This window comes from Bombyx mandarina, chromosome 11 (assembly GCF_030267445.1).
Source record: "Bombyx mandarina strain Sakado chromosome 11, ASM3026744v2".
Lineage (NCBI taxonomy): Eukaryota > Metazoa > Arthropoda > Insecta > Lepidoptera > Bombycidae > Bombyx > Bombyx mandarina.
This window is the reverse complement of record NC_143218.1, coordinates 18,594,881-18,614,347: the sequence shown is the minus strand read 5'-3', so window position 1 is coordinate 18,614,347 and position 19,467 is coordinate 18,594,881. Positions and strand designations below refer to the sequence as shown.

General features: G+C 37.8%; 1 protein-coding gene across 1 annotated transcript in view; it reads right to left on the bottom strand.

Moving 5' to 3' along the window:
* LOC114243305 (tRNA dimethylallyltransferase) overlaps positions 1 to 19,467 on the bottom strand; it is a 281,859-nt gene that overhangs the window by 28,860 nt on the left and 233,532 nt on the right. The window contains exon 4 of the mRNA XM_089731142.1: positions 14,253 to 14,376. Coding sequence (XP_089587268.1) covers positions 14,253 to 14,376 — 124 coding nt within the window. The remainder of the gene's footprint in view (positions 1 to 14,252; positions 14,377 to 19,467) is intronic.

Sequence of the window (19,467 nt, the reverse complement as noted above, 5' to 3'; positions counted from 1 at the left end):
TGGTTATTTTTTTCCGTTTGCCCATTTAAGCTGTTTTTAAGAAATATAACAAACGATAGCTCACTTAAATTTCCAAATACGTACCCTTACAAAATGTCAGATCGGCATTCGATTATTCGAATACCGTTACATCGATGTTTGTTGTGAGATAGTCCGGACCGAAATGAAACCGATATCTGTTAGCGATATTTTAGTCGATTATCGATTTCTTGCAATTTGTAAAAAAAAAATCAGTAGCGTTACAAACGCGCAAACCGTCTGAAAACTGACCTGTGCCGTCAACCAATAAACTAATATTAGCGAAAGGCGTACGAAGAGTATCGAGTTCAGAGATATAGAATGAAATAAGTGACATTAAGTGAATTAAGTGACACAAGGTAATTGAATACAGTAACAACTAGCGGACTTTATTACTTAATGGGAATCCGTTTTGGGTACAATCTATTAACGCATAACATCACTAGATATGATTGGATCAACTCGAACCGATGTCTGACATAATTATTGTCAATACATAATCCCTTGTCACAGTCAATGCCATCTTATAGGCACACGGTAAGTTCATATTCCACCGATGACAAGAAAGACTGAGAAAAAACGATAATGTTAAGTTAAATATTATGACATCTCGTCTAAACATAGACTATATTATATATGTGAAGCAAAAACTTTGTGCCCATTTTTTACGAAAATTGCGCGGACGGAGAAGTATGAAATTTCCCACACTTATAGAGAATATGGAGAAGGAGTGCAGAATGTTAATTTTTTTTTTTAATTATGCATAAAAAACACATTAAATCAATAAAAATAAAAACTACACAACTACATGTGTTTGATACACACACGCATGCATACTTTTTGTTTTGCACATGTTTAGTTTCAAACTTTTCTTATTGCTTATAGTCTGTGGTCAAATCGAGAATAGATTAAATACTGTTTGTCTTTATTAATATAAGTCTAAAGTGTAGTCTTGGCGATATCTGTGATTATAGATGACAATAGAATCATAATAGTGTACAAACTTATAATCTCAATTAATTATAGTCGAATTTCAACTACCGGGGGACCACTAGTATGCACTAATATGCAACAACCAGATATCCGGTTCGTCGCTCTAGCTGCTACGTCACTAAGCTTACTAATGTGAACGTGTAACGGATATAGTGATATTAATATAGTAATCTATACACTGCATACGTTACTCCCGGTTTCAAATATTTTATTTATAGTTATGTATATGATTTTATACTAAACATAATCAAGTGGATTACTTTAGAATAATTTTGATTAGCTTAAAGTTACGTACTTTGGTTATATTTATTTGTGCTATATTAAAACAAAATTATATCAAACAACACGAATTCACTATATATATTATAAACTAGCTGACCCGGCAAACTTCGTAGTGCCTCAATCGATAAATAAAAGACACATCAAGGGGACACATCAAAGGAAAAACAAAATTGTTTGTTTTTATATAATTCCGAGCTTTTTTATATTTTCTCACCTTTTAAACCTTCCCTGGAACTCCACGAATAATTCAAGACCAAAATAAGCTAAATCGGTCCAGCCGTTCCCGAGTTTTAGCGAGACTAATGAACAACAATTCATTTTTATATATGGAGATATTAATTAATGGTTTTTACAAACGTATAAATAATCTGACAAATTCATTAAAGTAAGTTACTTGGTGTTTCTTTTTTAAATTGTAAAAGGCTTCAAATCTTACGACTACAGCCAGCCACACGTCGTAACCACATTCCCTTTTTTGCAAAATAATTTGTACGGGGAAACTCTGTCTATTATTAAATTAATTTGAAGATTGTAGTTACATTGTCACTTTTTTTTGGACGAAATCTTGGCCTGGTAACGTTACCTTTAAGTCACACATTACCTTTGTGCCTTTTAATAATCAAACATTATTTAAGCAAATATAGATAAAAACTACTTCAAATTGTAATAATTAAAAATAGTAGATAAAACAGCATGCATGTACTTTTTTATTTATTTATTGCTTAGATGGGTGGACGATTTCACGGCTCAGCTGGTGTTAAGTGGTTACCGGAGCCCATAGACATCTACAACGTAAATGCCGCACTCTACCTTGAGATATGAGTTCTAAGGTCCCAGAGGAACAGTACTAAGAGGAATATAGAGGGTGTTCGTTTTTGAAGATTTAATATTGTTCATGGCGTGCCAGTTGTGTTTGAAGGTACGAGGCAAAGTTTTATCTGTATTACAGTCTCCGAATATGTCCCATCATTCGATAGTCACGTTCACGGTATCGATACGACGTGCGATGATAACCGAACACCATCGAAACACATAATCGATATCTCATTTGATACGTTAAAAGGCTGAAGGTGGATCTGAACAAAAAAAACGCAACCATTCACCGCCTACCGACTTCCCGTAGCTGTGACGCACGAGCGTGTTAAAAAATTTCGTTGTAAAAAAAAAAAACATGCGGTCGACTTGAGTGGGAATCGTAAAAAGTACGCGGGTGTGTACGGCCCCTTATTAAAATTAAGAGCGGTCAACAATGTCTATTTGATGCGGCATTAGTATGATTAGTAGAAGAAGAGCAGTAGACGGTAATATGGAGAGGGGGCGTCCTGAGTAGACTTGGAGGGACTGCGTGAAAGAGGATATGCGAGAGAAGGATGTGAGTGCAGAGACGACGTATGATAGATCCTTTTTTTTTTCGGTCGGGGATCGAACCTTTTTTTTATTGCTTAGAAGGGTGGACGATCTCGCAGCCCACCTGGTGTTAAGTGATCACTGGAGCTCATAGATATCTACAACGTAAATGCGCCACCCAGCTTGAGATATAAGTTCTAAGGTCTCAGTATAGTTACAACGGCTGCCTCACCCTTCAAGCCGAAACGCATTACTGCTTCACGGCAGAAATAGGCAGGGTGGTGGTACCTACGCGTGTGGACTCACAAGAGGGCCTACCACTAGTAAACCTCCTACGAGGTCTTCGCGCCTAGGGGGCACGCGGGGTATGTGGGACTTGACGATCTGCAGATGTTGGAGCAGACCGCGGGCCCAAGGACAATTTAGGGCCCTACCGCACTAAGCGACTCCGTGCAAGGTAGAGGGGAGGGGAGAGGTCGACCGAAAAAGATAAGAGAGCGAAGATGAAGAAGACTGCCACGGGGTCAGAACCCGGTCAGAGTAGGGGGGTTCTCGCGGTATTTATTATATAGCCAACTCAACAATGGACAAGACAAAAAAAAATAGCATTAATTTAATAAACCTCTAGTTGTAGATCATCTATAAAAATAACAGTTAGAATTCAAGATTAAAGTTTTTTTTTCATCTCTTAATATTCATGGAATGCGATACGTGATACGAAAGAAACGGTTTTCATGCAAAGGTTAAGGTACTAGCAATTGACCTACGGTAATGTTTGTAGGGTTATTACACACCGACTCGAATAAAGGATGGGGAAACGACAACAAATAAAAAAGAAAAAAAAGAACAGAAAAATGGCAGGTGTGCAACGACTTTATACAGGCAGTTGCAAACTAAAATTTATATTTTTTTAAACGAATCTGTCCGTATGTAGATACTGACAATTTAAAAAATATATTTTAATCGTTGATATCGTCATCATCATAATCATAGCATTCCCGATCCTGCGGACCGAATGGTAAAGAGTCGACATCGCCCTAAGCACGTCATTTCGGATCCTCCCGATTCACTAACGGTGCTTTTAGTTACCTTAAGCACCGGTCATCTTTCTCGTCGAACCCGTCGCTTGCGACCAAGGGCTTTCATACCTGATCCTGCAAACCGAATGGTAAACAGCTGACGTAGCCCTAAGCGCGTCATTACGGATCCTCCCGATCCATTAACGGTGCTTTTAGGTTCCTCAGGCACTGGTCACCGCCCTCGTCGAACCCGTCGCTTGCGACGAAGGGCTCGACGAGTGAATTAACCCATAGACATAACCCACTGAGTTTCTCCCCGGATCATCTCAGCGAGTCGCGTTTCCGATCCGGTTGTAGATTCTGCGAAGCACTGCTCTTGTTAGGGTTAGTGTTAGCAACTTCATCTGGTTTGAGCCCCGTGAGCTCACCTACTTGTTATGTTACGCTGATATAGCCTCACAAGGCTACCACTAGCTTAGGTAGAAAAAAAATCATCATAGTCGGTCACTCTTGGCAGAGCAGTCGTGGTCATGTGGAATCCTTGTTTATCCTTGTTTATCCTTGATATATACAGTATTTTACAATTACGTGTAAGAGGTATTGAAAAGTAGGTTTTTTTTTTATATGCATATAGGCATCATCATCTTCATCTATCGAGAATATCAATACTCATTCTCCTGTAAATCCTTTAATCGCCCTTTGAGAAACCGGCGGAAAGAAATGGTTTTGTGCTACTCCAGTCCGACAACACACACCCAAACCGTCTTATAGCATTTTAACCACGAACTCTGAAGACAATCTAACTTTATTGAAGTGTTGCCAGTTAATAACAATCACGTATACTTGTCATGTTTTAAATTCAGAACCTGTCTGTTTTATTACATTAAATTATTGGGGCACTAAAAAGGAAAAAAAACATACACACACACACAACAACCACAAAGCATACCCAAATTTTGATATTCCCAGAAACCTCTATACCATTGTCAGCGTTGATTGTAAAAACCACGTCAAATTTGATTGTCATTTAAAAATTGGGCGCAATACAAAGACCATGAAGCACAGTGCATTAGTGCAATTTTTTGTAGCACTCTTTTAGGCAATTTTTTTTCGTCAATTCGCCAATAGCAACAGGCTCGACGCTATTTAACAATCAATTACATTGAATCGAGCTATAAAATGCTATAAACGAGGTCGTTCGACTCCTCCCTCATTAATTTACACATTTTAACTCACTTTCACGGCGAACATTTCGTAATGCGGACAAAACCGAATGATTGATTTGTTATTAATTAATTAACTTAAACGATTACAATTCAAATCGAGATTTAAGTACTATTCGTTTCACATTTAACTTTTAGAATCGAAAGTGCTTTTTTTATTCATTCTGTAAGTCTTTTTTTATTGCATTTGAAAGTTCACATCTTTTTCGCCGTAATTGTAATCCTTCATCTTTGGACAGGTCGCTTTTGTTATCATTGAAAAAACAAAGTTTCAATTCGTTACATCAACATTGGTTACGCGAACATTTCTCTGCACTTACATGAATGCGTAGAAGCAGGTGGGTGCTCTTAGGTACCCCAAGCACCAGCCATCGTTCTCGTCGAACCCGTCGATTGCGACGAAGGGCTCGGCGAGTAAATTAACCCACAGACACAGCCTACTGAGTTTCTCGCCGGATCTTCTCAGTGGGTCGCGTTTCCGATCTGGTGGAAGATTCTGCGAAGCACTGTTCTTGCTAGGTTTAGTGTTAGCAAGGACGTCAGGCTTGAGCCCTGTAAGCTCATCTACTAGTTCAGTGAATCTAGAATAACCCCTCGAGGCTACCAGAATAGGTAGAAAAAAAAATAGGTAGATGAAACAGTTTAATACAATATATGATTTAAGTCGACGATGCAACGCCCTGTAGATAGATGGATGCATCGAAGCAACAGGTGGGCGAGTTCCGGATCGCGTGCCGCCATCAGTCTCGTGACCGCTAACAAACTGTTAGTATACATTTTAAATGTAATACTAGTTCGCGCCAAAACTTACTTCACACGTAAAGGGAGAGTTGACTTTTATTAGGTCTGTGGGTTGTGGAGCACTGATATCAATTATATTCTAACTAGTGGTGCCCCGGTAGTCGAAATTCGACTATAATTAATTGAAATTATAAGTTTGCACACTACGAGTATTATGATTCTATTGTCAAATTTTATAATCACAGATTTCGCCAAGACCATACTTTAGACAGATATTAATAAAGACAAACAATATTTAATCTGTTCTCAATTTGACCACAGACTATATGCAACAAGAAAAGTTTGACAATAAACAAATATTATGCATTTATTGACTTAATGTATTTTTATGCATAATTAATAAATAAAAATTAACATTCTGCACGCCTTCTCTATATTCTCTATAAGCGTGGGAAATGTCATATTCCTCCGTATAGTCCTCCAATTTTCGTAAATAGGGGTACAAAGTTTTTGCTATGTTAAACTTTTTTTTTTGTAATAATTTTTATTTGTATTGCTGGTGGCCCGGAGGCCTTTTCAGTTTCACTAGGACACGTGTAGAGCACGGGCTGCCCAGGAGAGATGGGATTTGATAACAGCTACTCGAGCGCCTCTGGAAGAGACCTAACAGCTCAAGGACAGCTAAATCGTGAATCCATGTAATACTGGGTCGGGCTCTTTTGCTTACATTCGTTCACTCATTTTTTATAAGTACACACATTGGTTCCTTTCTTATTCCAGTTAGAAAAGGAATGATCGATTCACTTCTTTCATAATTTATGTTAACATGGTAATGATAAATTGTGATGAATAAAAATACAATAAATACCAATCAATACAAACATTAAATCAAGGAAAATTAAAAACAAAAACCAATAGCCAAAATCGGTCCAGAAGAAAGAAGATCCAGAAGAACGCTTGAGTGAAAAGATAGTAGTCGTCGTGGCCTAACGGATAAGACGTCCGGTGCATTCGTGTTGAAGCGATGCACCGGTGTTCGAATCCCGCAGGCGGGTACCAATTTTTCTAATGAAATACGTACTCAACAAATGTTCACGATTGACTTCCACGGTGAAGGAATAACATCGTGTAATAAAAATCAAACCCGCAAAATTATAAATTGCGTAATTACTGGTGGTAGGAGGACCTCTTGTGAGTCCGCGCGGGTGGGTACCACCACCCTGCCTATTTCTGCCGTGAAGCAGTAATGCGTTTCGGTTTGAAGGGTGGGGCAGCCGTTGTAACTATACTTGAGACCTTAGAACTTGTATCTCAAGGTGGGTGGCGCATTTACGTTGTGGATGTCTATGGGCTCCAGTAACCACTTAACACCAGGTGGGCTGTGAGCTCGTCCACCCATCTAAGCAATAAAAAAAAAAAGATAAAATTAATCGTTACAAATTAATAAAAAACCTTTTTTAGTAAACGTATTTCGTGTACAGATTACACACTTCAATTAAAGTCTTCTTATAGTGACATAAAAAAAAGAACCTTAACAATAATCTATTTGAGTTTCCCCACCTGTATTCAGGTATGATCTGTACGCAAGTGAATAATTTAAAAAAACATCTGCTTAGAAATAACATAAAAAGTGTGTGTGTGTCTGTGTTCAATTCTATATCTGGTTGGAGCTTGTGCCGTCTCTATATTACGACAAGAAAAACCGCTTTCATTTACAACATAGTGCCGTCTCTATATTACGACAAGAAAAATCGCTTGTGCTTTGAATTCAGTTGTCCTTAGACAAAGTTTTGGATGGAGTAGTATTTAAAGAATGTTAAAGTTCTTAAGATCTGCTGGCTGGCTGGTTTGCTTTCTTTGGCAACAAAAAGAATGTAATTTCAATGTAGCCATAGCTTATAGCTACATTATTACCACCGACCTTACATTGCAGCCGTAATAAGCTTTCAATACTTCCCTGACATTTCTATAATTATCCTACACGCTCACAATTATGCCATATTAAAAATAGAACATGCAATTTCGCTTCGGACATTGTTGTATGTTTGAAATTATTTCGCATTTTATATTTAAACTGACTACGAGAATTACATATGGTTATAATGCATGTGTAGTTAAATTATTATGTACTTGTTATATTTTTGTATGCTTGTATATTTTCAATATTGATGTTAATTTTGATAATATTATCATATCGAGGGTTTTTTTTGCCCTAGCTAAGCTGATAGCCTTGAGAGGCTATTTCAGCGTAACCTTAACTAGTAAGTGAACTTATGGGGCTCAAACTTGACGACGTTGCTAACACTGTCCCTAGCAAGGGCAGTGGTTCGCAGAATCTACCACCGGATCGGAAACGCAAACCACTGAGAAGATCCGGCGAGAAACTCATTGGGGCATCGAGGGGTGAAATGCTATTTGGTATAAGCGACATTTTTTCAATTTTACAGAAAAAAATATCATAACAAAAAAACTTCTTTAACTATTTGAACGGGGAAAACTTAATTGAAGTTCAATTAGAAACATCGAACTGTTGATGCTAATACCAAATAAAAAGGACCTTTAATTACAAAGACTAATCTGGCGTATTATTAACCTCTCGATATTAATCACTATATATTTATATCACGTAAGATTATTTGTTCTCGCAACTCAATCGAGACGTTTCATTAACTGAATTACCTAAACAGCAACTTGACAGTAACAAAATTAAAAAAAAGGGGAACTCGCTCCGAAGCCGAAGTAATATTTGTATACAATTTATCATGCGGTGTAAAACATACTATGATTTTTTTTTTCTTAGATGGGTGGACGATCTAACAGCCCGCCTGGTGTTACATGGTTACCGGAACCCATAGACATCTACACCGTAAATGCGCCACCCACCTTGAGATATAAGTTCTAAGGTCTCAGTATAGTTACAACGGCTGCCCAAGCCTTCAAACCGAAAGGTATTACTGCTTCACGGCAGAAATAGGCAGGGTGGTGGTACCTACCCGTGCGGAGTCACAAGAGGTCCTACCACCAGTAAAATGTGTGTGATATATCGTTTAGTGTAATGTGTGCGCTGATATCTCGTTTTTAATTAAAGGATTTAGTTTTTATTCTTACAGTTTTTATTTATTTATTTTTTATTGCCTAGATATGTGGACGAACTCACAGCCCACCTGGTTAAGTGGTTACCGAAGCCCATAGACATCTAGAACTTAAATGCGCTACCCGCCTTGAGATATAAGTTCTAAGGTCTCAGTATGGTTACAACGGCTGCCCCACCCTTCGAACCGAAACACATTACTGCTTCACGGCAGAAATAGGCAGGGCGGTACCTACCCGTGCGGACTCACAAGAAGTCCTACCACCAGTAATTACACAAATTATAATTTTGCGGGTTTGATTTTTATTACACGATGTTATTCCTTCACCGTGGAAGTCAATCGTGAACAATTGTTAAGTACGTATTTCATTAGAAAAATTGGTAGCCGCCTGCGAGATTCGAACACCGTTGCATCGCTATATACGAATGCACCGGACGTGTTATCCTTTAGGCCACGACGACTCCTCTTTCTCTAAGTTTCCTACGTGTTTTTTTTTTTTTTATTGCTCTTGTAGGCAGACGAGCATATGGCCCACCTGACGGTGAGTGGTTACCGTCGCCCATGGACTTCAGCAATGCCAGGGGCAGAGCCAAGCCGCTGCCTACCGCAAAGTGGTGTACGACGTTGCAAAATTTTAAACCATGGTCGACGTAACACGATCCAAATATTGGGGAATTGATTTTGACAAAACAAACAGATAAGACCCGTGCGAATTGACAACCGATTAGCAGAACTGAAAATGGTTCGCGAAGTCCGTAAATATCACAACGCGAATGCTACCGTCAGCCTTTATTCACAAGGTCGAAATTACAATTGTATTATTCGACCCCTCAAATCGGAAAGCGATGCTGGCGCTTTTCTATTTTCATTTTTTTTTTTAGACGGGTCAACGACCTTTCCGCCCACCGGGTTTTGCGGGAGTGCATAGACATCAACAAGGTAAAAGAGATCCACCTTCTGACATGAGTTCTAAGTCTTACTTTATTTTAGTTGTGTACTATTGCTGCCCTAATTTTCAAATCGGGACGCATTGCTGCTTGGTGGCAGGTATAGGCGGGATGCTAGTACCTACCCGTGGGAGCTTACAAGACGCTCTCCCCCAATCATTACGTAACATAATACGATGTTATCCCTTCATCGTGGAAGTCATTCGTGAACATTAGTCAAGTTACTTCATAAAAAAAACGCATCAGGCGTCTTATCCTTTACGTCACGACAGCGGCAAAGTCGTTAAGTCAATAAATAAATAAAATATTTACGCGAACTATTCTATTCATTTCTTAATCTCCTTTCTAATACTTCACAGATTTCGTGTTCACGGAACACTGAAAATAAAATTTAATTGTGATTTCCCTGACAATTCGGAAACGAAAGAAGTACGTACCATGAAATTGTTTTTTAATTGTGCCGGGGACTAGAACTTTTACGACCACTAAATTAATGGCGTAGACAAACAAAATAAAACGTTATCTGAATTTTCGCACTTTGGGAATTGTCTAAAAATAATTCCTAACGAATTAATCGTATTAGGCGTGTAATTGAAAATTAAAATATTTCAAAAAAAAGAACAAAAGCCGTGGCCTACGTTGTTACAAAAAAAAAAAAACCTCAATTACATATTCTCTATACATTGAATTAAATCAATAATATCCTAAATGGAATTATAACAAAAACGTTCACATTTAATTATCTGGTTTCGAACGCTATTAGAATACAATAGGCGTTCATTTGGTTTTGGTAGTCAAAGAAATATGAACGTTAAAGACGTTACGTTTTGAATTATTTTCGTTTCCAGAATTTTTTATTCCTTGGTTATACCATTCCAGGGACACAGTACAAATGCGTTATCGCAAGGACAACCTATAAATATATTTTTATGGCTAATTATGTCTAATGTACGCCTTTAGCTACCACGCACGAGTTACCACCGTCGCGTTTATCTATACTGCGAAGTTATCGTGCGTTTCAGTTTGAACCGTAAAATACTTTTTTACTGGTGGTAGGACCTCTTCTGAGTCCGCGCGGGTAGGTACCACCGCCCTGCCTATTTCTGCCGTGAAGCAGTAATGCGTTTCGGTTTGAAGGGTGGGGCAGCCGTTGTAACTATACTGAGATCTTAGAACTTATATCTCAAGGTGGGTGGCGCATTTACGTTGTAGATGTCTATGGGCGCCAGTAACCACTTAACATCAGGTGGGCTGTGAGCTCGTCCACCCATCAAAGCAATAAAAAAAAATGCGATCGACTTCGATCTTACGTCCCAGGGTCGGATAACGAGAGTATCAATCTTTTTCTAATAGCTAAGGCTCTATAATTGTGCTTAATGGCTCTATCAGAGGTAGGACAACAGTATGGCTATTTTAACTTCGACACTAGAGTTCTGCGTGCTTAGTGCGAATTTTTTAACGTTCTCGATAGCGAAAAAGTTAACTCAAATTTGTTTGTAGTTGGATCGTTTGCCTACGTTTGCCGCTAGGGGCGCTGTTCCAACTGCATACAAACTTGAGTTAACTTTTACGCTATCGAGAACGTTAAAAAACTCGCTTTAAGCACACTAAAGAGCGAGGGTGTGCAGCAACCAAACAATTCCTTTAGTATTTTTAATCACATTTTTTGTAGGATACTTTACTTTCCGCCGATTTATATGATTATATTATGTATGTTCCTTGCTGGATGTCTTGTTGTTCTCTTCAATGAAACGCTTTGGCTCGTATTTACAGGTTTATTAAAAGACTAGCGACCCGCCCTCGCTTCGCTTCGGAAACATTAAAACACATATGAAATCAAAAAAATAAAATTAAAAAAAATTAAAAAAAAGTAGCCTATGTTCATCAGGGACAATGTCGGCTTCTAATGGAAAAATAATTTTTCAAATCGGTCCAGTAGTTTCGGAGCCTATTCTAAACAAACAAACAAACAAATCTTTCCTCTTTATAATAGTAGTATAGATAAAAACTGAAGAACAAATAATAATGAAGTGCAATATGAGTGTAGTAGATAATGTAATCGTTAAAGATGTAAATGCGTTCGCGATCGCTCGATGAAGTGAAGCTCGGTGGTGGGCGAGAATAAAAGCTTGTTTGGAGGGGGATTTAGAGATCCTTAACAATGTACATTTTTTTCCTCTTATAACACGACAAAACTAGGACCGCTTTGCACGTTTGACGATGTTCATCTAGATCAAAAAAATAGTTAGAACCGATCACAGTTGTACTGCTGCCGATGTCTTAGACTACTACGTTTCGTGCACAAAAAACATAAACAAATGTTTCACCTGTGCTGGAGCCGAGATTGGCAGGTGCTGCGCCGCGCATCTGCCCTTTACGTGTGTTCTTACGAGCGACCACCACATGTCCGGTGCCCGTAACAATGTATCGAAATGTGAACGACCGATGGCTAAGTACAATAAACTTTGACATGACAACGTTTTTAATATTACGCTTTTATTAGCTTCAGACGTATGTATGTTAGTATGTAACGGAATCTTTGAACATGATTTTGACCCCCTTCAAAACCTCGGATTAACTCAAAATTTGGTGTACTTATTAACGACCGATGACAATTCAAAATTAAAATAGTATATATTATTGAAAAAAAAAACAAATGAAAAAATAGAAATTCAACTAAAAAATGTAAAATAAATAATAGTTTATATATATATATATATATATAAATAATAGTTTATAATAAATAAGAAAAGTAATAATATTGTAAAAAAGCGTGGGGTGCATGGTATCAGTAGTTATAAATATTTTATGAACAGATATGAGTAGAAGGGTTATTTTGATAATATCCTGAAAAGCATTTTTTCTTACACTATTTTTAATTCAAATTTATTATAATATAATTTATTTTCTATTTTTAGTTGAATTTTTTATAAAAGGGTATTTTTTAGTTTTTCTAAACTATTACTAGAGCGAACAGTTCCGTTTGTTTTATGCCCTTGTAGGCAGAAGAGCATAAGGCCCACCTGATGGTGTGTGGTTACCGTCGCCGAAGGACTTCGGCAATGCCAGGGGTAGAGCCAAGCCGCTGCCTACCATTAAGTACTTTCCACAAGCCTCGTTTGATAAAGGACAAGTCCTCATTCCAAAGCCGGATGGTACGTGGCAAAAAAGATCTCTGGAAACGCACTGTGGATGAACGTAGTGGCTCCAGATTGTAGGGATGTTATGGTATGGAAACTCTACTCCGGTGGCGGGCGGTGCGATGGTAAAAACGAGATGATGGGATCATCTCAAACAATTCTTCTGTGATAATTAGAAAATTATTAATTAAGAAAATCAGTGAAAAGCACTACGTGGGAATGAGGCGCTCGCTCCTGGCCTTTTCATTTTTTATTATTATTATTATTTTTTTAGACTTGTTTTTTGTTTTATTGTGAATATTTCTATTTATTTAAAAAAAAGAAAATATTTGAGAAAAAACAAAAAGAAAAAAAAGCCCGCTGAGTTTGTTTCGCCGGTTGTTCTCAGGACTGTGGCTTTTTTTGGAACCGGTGGTAGAGTTAACATTGTTATTTGTATTTTGACATTCAACAAGTGTGTCATACTGACATCTAAGTTGAAATAAATGATTTTGAATTTGAATTTGAATTGAATTTGAGTACTGCATAATCGTGTTTTTAATTCATCTAGTGTACGATACAGCGCCTGATTACTGTACGATAGTATTCGATTTAGGATATTGGAATCGTCCAATGTGAAACGTTTGAAGTAAAAACTACTTTAGGAATGTTGTGATTTGAAACTCGATGAAACGAAAAATCGACACTAAAAAGAGACAGCATATATATGATCTAGTCTGCGGGTAAATGAAGATTTCACTTCTACTGTGTGTAAACTTGTTTCTTTTTTTCTTTGTGCTTTTATTCTCTAGTACAGAAAATCGTGCTTAGTAATCAAAATGGAAATTCATCAAAAAAATTCAGCAATAAGAAATGTGTAGTGTTCGAGTAAGTATGTAGACGAAAACTCTTCACAGTTCAAAACATTAATCAAATCAAATCAAATCAAACAAAATTTATTCAACATAAATGATTATTTTTTTATTTATTTTTTTACTAACAATCACGCCACGTTAACTGGTCCCGTGATAAGTTCGTAAAGAACTTGTGTTACAGGTACCAGATCACGGAAATAAATGTAAGATTTTTATTATACACATACATATTATATTAAATATTAAATATACATCCATAACCCTGGAAAAGACATTTATATTTCTCATACAAATATTTTCCCTTGGCGGGATTCGAACCCGCGACCCCCTTGTGTAGTGACCATGTCACTTACCACCACACCAGACGGCCGTCAAAAAAATGAAAAAATGAAAGTACATACTTGTTGAACGTCAAAAAGAACTACCGCCAATTCACAAGAACTAGCCTCCGTCCTGAGAAGAACTGGCAAGAAACTCAGCGGGCAAGTCTTTTTTTTAAATATTAGATTATTTTTTTTATATTCATTTTTACAATGAGTATTATAACGTAACAATTATTGCAATATTGAAATATATATTGTATAAACTTTACGTACCTGTTCACATTTAAGCCATAATATTATAGTGGAGTCTGGTTTCCGAAGCTGCCCTTCGCACACCTTCTGTTCGTCCAGGATCTCGCTGTGACGACGTCCTGTCTTCAACCAGACTTCTATCGACCTGGATAAATAAAATACATTCCATTAACATTTTCCATAGTCTCTCTGTTTGGCGGAATCGGGTATAGAGTTCGTAAATGTAGACCACAGCCTGTACCAGACGGTTTGTTGGTTGTGATGATATCATTGAGAGTTCTTTGTCCTGTATCAAGACAGGGGCATGGTACATTGACATGATTATATTTTCCCCGCGCCATCTGGCTCAGGAAACTCCCATCTATGATGATTCCTATGCTATGACATGTCCTTCTTCAAATTTGTTTTTGATGGGCAGCGGTTTGGCTTAGCTACTGTGCTTATGGTGTCCACGAGCGAAGGTTATCTTTCACCATCAGCCGCATGTTTGGTTCGATGAAAAATGGAAAGCTTAAAATCCCAGATGTTTATTTACAAGCGGTGACTGAATTTTTAATTTAAAAACTCTAAAATGCCATTTATGTTTCATATTCAACGCCCGTAGCGTTCTAGGGCCGGGTTTTGAGATAAAGTTAAGTTTAAAATTACTCTTAATGCAAAGATGATAGGAGTCGAAGTCCGATCGCATGTCGCTGGGTCCATTCGAGTCTATAACGACACTTACACTTTGGGACCTACAAGCTTTAACTTGTCTTGAGTCACGCAAAGTTTATAATGTTTTTTTTAAAAGCATATTTTTTTAGTATGTTTGGGACAGTATGTTGGTATGTAAATTTCGACAGGTCTCTGCAATAGCATGCGATCGTAGAATGCCCCTTAAGCTCAAGGAGAAAATTTACAAAACGATCATTAGACCTGTCGTGCTGTATGTCGATCTGAATGTTGGGCGATGAAAGCATGAAAAAAGAGTGCACACGGCAAAGATGCAAACGTTGAGATGGATGGGTGGAGTGACAAGAGTGGACAAGATAAGGAATGAGTATATCAGAGGAAGTGTGAAAGTAGCCCCGGTGATCGAAAAGTTAAAGCGCGGACGGTTAGCGTAGTATGGACATGTGATGCGTAGAAAGGAAATGCATGAGATTAGGAGATATATGGAAATGGTAGTCCAAGATAGAGGGGGAAGAAAGAGGTCGACCGAAGAAGAGATGGATGGAATGTGTGAATGACGATATGAGAGAGAGAGAGGAGTGAGTGTTGAGATGACGGCTGATAGAAGAGAATGGAATAGAAAAATTCGCTGTACCGACCCCACCAACTGGGATAAGGTGGAAGGAAGAACTTTTATTGTTTTAGTCACGGCCTGATGTATTTATGAATCGTTGAAATTTCGCCTATGCGTTGGCAGCCGTAGACGGGGCACATCAGAGTTGAAATAGAAGCTGTTGCTGATTAATAGCTGGCGTCTGAGTCCTCGAAGAGACAGAACTCAAGCGAGGCAGGGGAAAGATGAAGTGGTCCGTCTCTAGGTCGGTTGTAGCATTCACGTTATGATGTCTATGGGCCTTCATCTAACATAAGGTGTGGATGTCATTATTCGTCCCTATTGAATTAAGCTGTATTATTTATGGTTTGAAATTGATAACGATATTCTTACTACTCATGTTCGGCCACGAAAAGGGAGAACATAATTTTCGCCTAATACAACTATTATAATGCACAATTTTTATTGTGCAACATTTGACGACACTAAAATTATTTATATCTCTTTGAGTTGCGCGTAATGACAGACTGTCACATCAGATTTAAGTGAAAAAAATAAAATAAAAAAATGAAACTGTCGAAATATTCTCACGGCGTCTGCGTTGAGCGCGATATAAATAGTTATTGTATGTTGTTATGGCGGTAATTCTATGGTTACTTAACTCATAGACAAAAACGGAGACGTCCTCGGCGGTCGATTCGTTAAGTTTAGCTCTCTGTTCGTGGTTCGTTTGAGGCGAAACAGTTACTTGCTTGGATTTATAAATTTATTGTGGGCTTGCTTGGTTTTTTTATTACTTAGATTAGAGGACGAGCTTGAGCGGTTGCCAGTAATCCAAAAAGAGGAACGAATTAGACGAAAGTACTGTTAAATCTACAGTAAAGTGTTTATAAGTACAAATACAAGTACTGAATACAAAGTTAAATATTAAACTGAAAAGTTAAATGATAGAAATTTATAGCCACAATTTACATTATTAATATGCAATCAGTACCAAATGTCTTTCTCAAGTTACATTTAAAAAGTGAATTTGACAATGTAAGTACAATGTAAGTGTAAGCAGCCTATTTATGAACTTACATAAATATGAATATAACGAGGGTAAAAGACTATTTGGTTAAAGCGACATTTCGCTTAATACGCGACATTTATCTTTGTTAAAGGTGCGTTTTATTTGGTATTGCCATCTAACAATTCGATATTTTTAATTGAACTTCTATTAACTTGACTCAAATAGCTGAAGAAGGTTTTTTTGTAATTATATTTTTTCCAAATTTTAAACTTTGAATGGCTCTCCTGTAAAGTTGAAAAGATATCGTTTAAGCCTTTCATCCCTCGATATATATGATAGACTAGCTGACCCGGCAGACTTCGTAGTGCCTCAATCGATAAAGTATAAAATAAACTTAAAACAAACAAAAGGAATCCGTTCCACGGGGGACACATCAAACTTAAGGAAAAACAAAATTGTTTTTTTTATTTAAATCCGAACATTTTCATATTTATCTAACCTTTTAAGCCCCACAAGTAATTCAAGACCAAAATCAGCCAAATCAGTCCAGCCGTTCTCGAGTTTTAGCGAGACTAACGAACAGCAATTCATTTTTATATAATAATATATAGATTAACTAACCGCTCTTAAGCAAACCCTAATACAGTTATATTCAAAGTTTCAAGTCGTCTTGTAAAATTGTATATTCAAACGCAGCACGATGTACGTCCACGAAGCCGGCGGCGGACCTGCAGCCTCATGAAGACATTAACTACGGCCTTCCGCCGTACATAATGGCCACTTAAAAACTCATAAAAGTGAACTCTAAGCCACTCTAGTGCATCGCAAGCGTCCGAGATCAACTCCTTAGATTGGCGTTGGAGAGTAAAAGCGCCGCGTGTTTTATGGCCCACGAGGCTTATCGTACGTGTTTCAGAGACGATGCGCTTTCGCGTTTCGAAATTTAAATTGTAAAGTTTTTTATTAGTCCTTATACAGAGCGTGAGGGGATTGGATGAAAGTCAACAGAATCCAATACCAATTATAAACGAAAAATTATTTCGAAGTCGTCGTGGCCTAAAGGATAAGACGTCCGGTGCATTCGTATCTAGCGATGCACGGGTGTTCGAATCCCGCAGGCGGCTACCAGTTTTTCTAATGAAATGAAACGTACTTAACAAATGTTCACGATTTACTTCCACGGTGAAGGAATAACATCGTGTAACAAAAATCAAACCCGCAAAATTGTAATTTGCATAATTACTGGTGGTAGGGCCTCTTGTGACTCCGCACGGGTAGGTACCACCTGCCGTGCCTATTTCTGCCGTGAAGCAGTAATGCGTTTCGGTTTGAAGGGTGGGGCAGCCGTTGTAACTATACTGAGACCTTAGAACTCATATCCCAAGGTGGATGGCGCATTTATGTTGTAGATGTCTATGGGCTCCAGTAACCACTTTACACTAGATACGCTGTGAGTTCGTCGACCAATCTTAGCAAAAAAAAAACAGAATATTCGTTAATTAAATTATGTATAAATAGTTGTTGACTGTTTTGTGAGCGGAGACACATGCGAAGCTGTACGCGCTTTTATTCCTTCCTTGATAGCCTTGAGAGGCTATTTCAGCTTCACCCTAACATGTTAACATCTAAATGAGCTCACGTGGCTCTAACCGGGAGTATTGCTAACACTGGCCCTAGCAAGAGCAATGCTTCGCACAATCTACCACCGGATCGGAAACGTGACCCACTGAGAAGATCCGGCGAGAAACTCAGTGGGCTAAATGGTACCTACTTAATTTTATATGAGAGTAGAATGTGATGTATGCATACAGGGTGACTCCCAGGTACTTGAACTTCCTGACCCAGGGAATAGGTTGGCCGAAGAGGTGATCGGGGGTGTGAGATTTATCCTTCTAATGCGGGAGGAAATCCGTGTAGAGTTTCCCTTTTGAAATAGCACCGCGGTGCTTTTCGCTGGCTTGATGTCTATGCGCCCTTTTCAGAACTACTGTCCAAGGGTTACGGATGCGCTCTGGAGTTTACTCGCTATTAGGAACTTGTCCCTACTCGAGCCTAGTAGACTGTTCAAATTAGGTCAAATTATTAACCGATCCAGACGTTTTTAATAAGAAATGATTGAGATCGAGTGAAGTAGGTTGTACAAAAAAAACTTTTATTTCTTTCAATTACATAGTAGGTATATCACTCGAATTTGACGTTTCTGTTGGTGTTACCAGTTTTGAGAGTAACAATGCTCTGAAACGTCAAGGATTGTTTTCTTCCAATAATTAATATTAGTGATATTAGGTACCTACTTAGTTTAAATTGTTTTCAAAAGCACGTAAACTATTTATAGTAAGGTTGGTATTCGCATGACTTTTAAATAAACTCGATTGGCGTTCAGAAGAAATCGTTCAAGAAGGAAAACAAATTAACTACATACATATGCAACAGTTGTCAAACTAAGTTGCCTACAAAACTTGTGCCATAAATGTTCCTTGTTTAAAAAGTTAAATCTCTATCGATAAGGAATCTTGCGGGCCCCCGCTGGGATAACGCGCGGAATACGAACAATTTGAATTTAGAATTAGGTACATATATTTCTTGTCTTTTTTTAAAATTCCGTTTTAAGCCGTTTGTTAAGAATAAGCTTGAAGGAGCTATTACATAATCTAGATATATAAAAATGAATTGCTGTTCGTTAGTCTCGCTAAAACTCGAGAACGGCTGGACCGATTTGGCTAATTTTGGTCTTGAATTATTTGTGGAAATCCAGAGAAGGCTTAAAAGGTAAATAAATATGAAAATGCTCGGAATTAAATGGAAATAACAATTTTATTTTACCTTTGATGTGTCCCCCGTCGGACCGATTCCTTTTGTTTGTTTTAAGTTTATTTTATACAAAATTTTAGGTCTTTTATTTATCGATAGTGGCACTACAAAGTCTAGTGTGATATATATTTGAACTATAATTATCTATT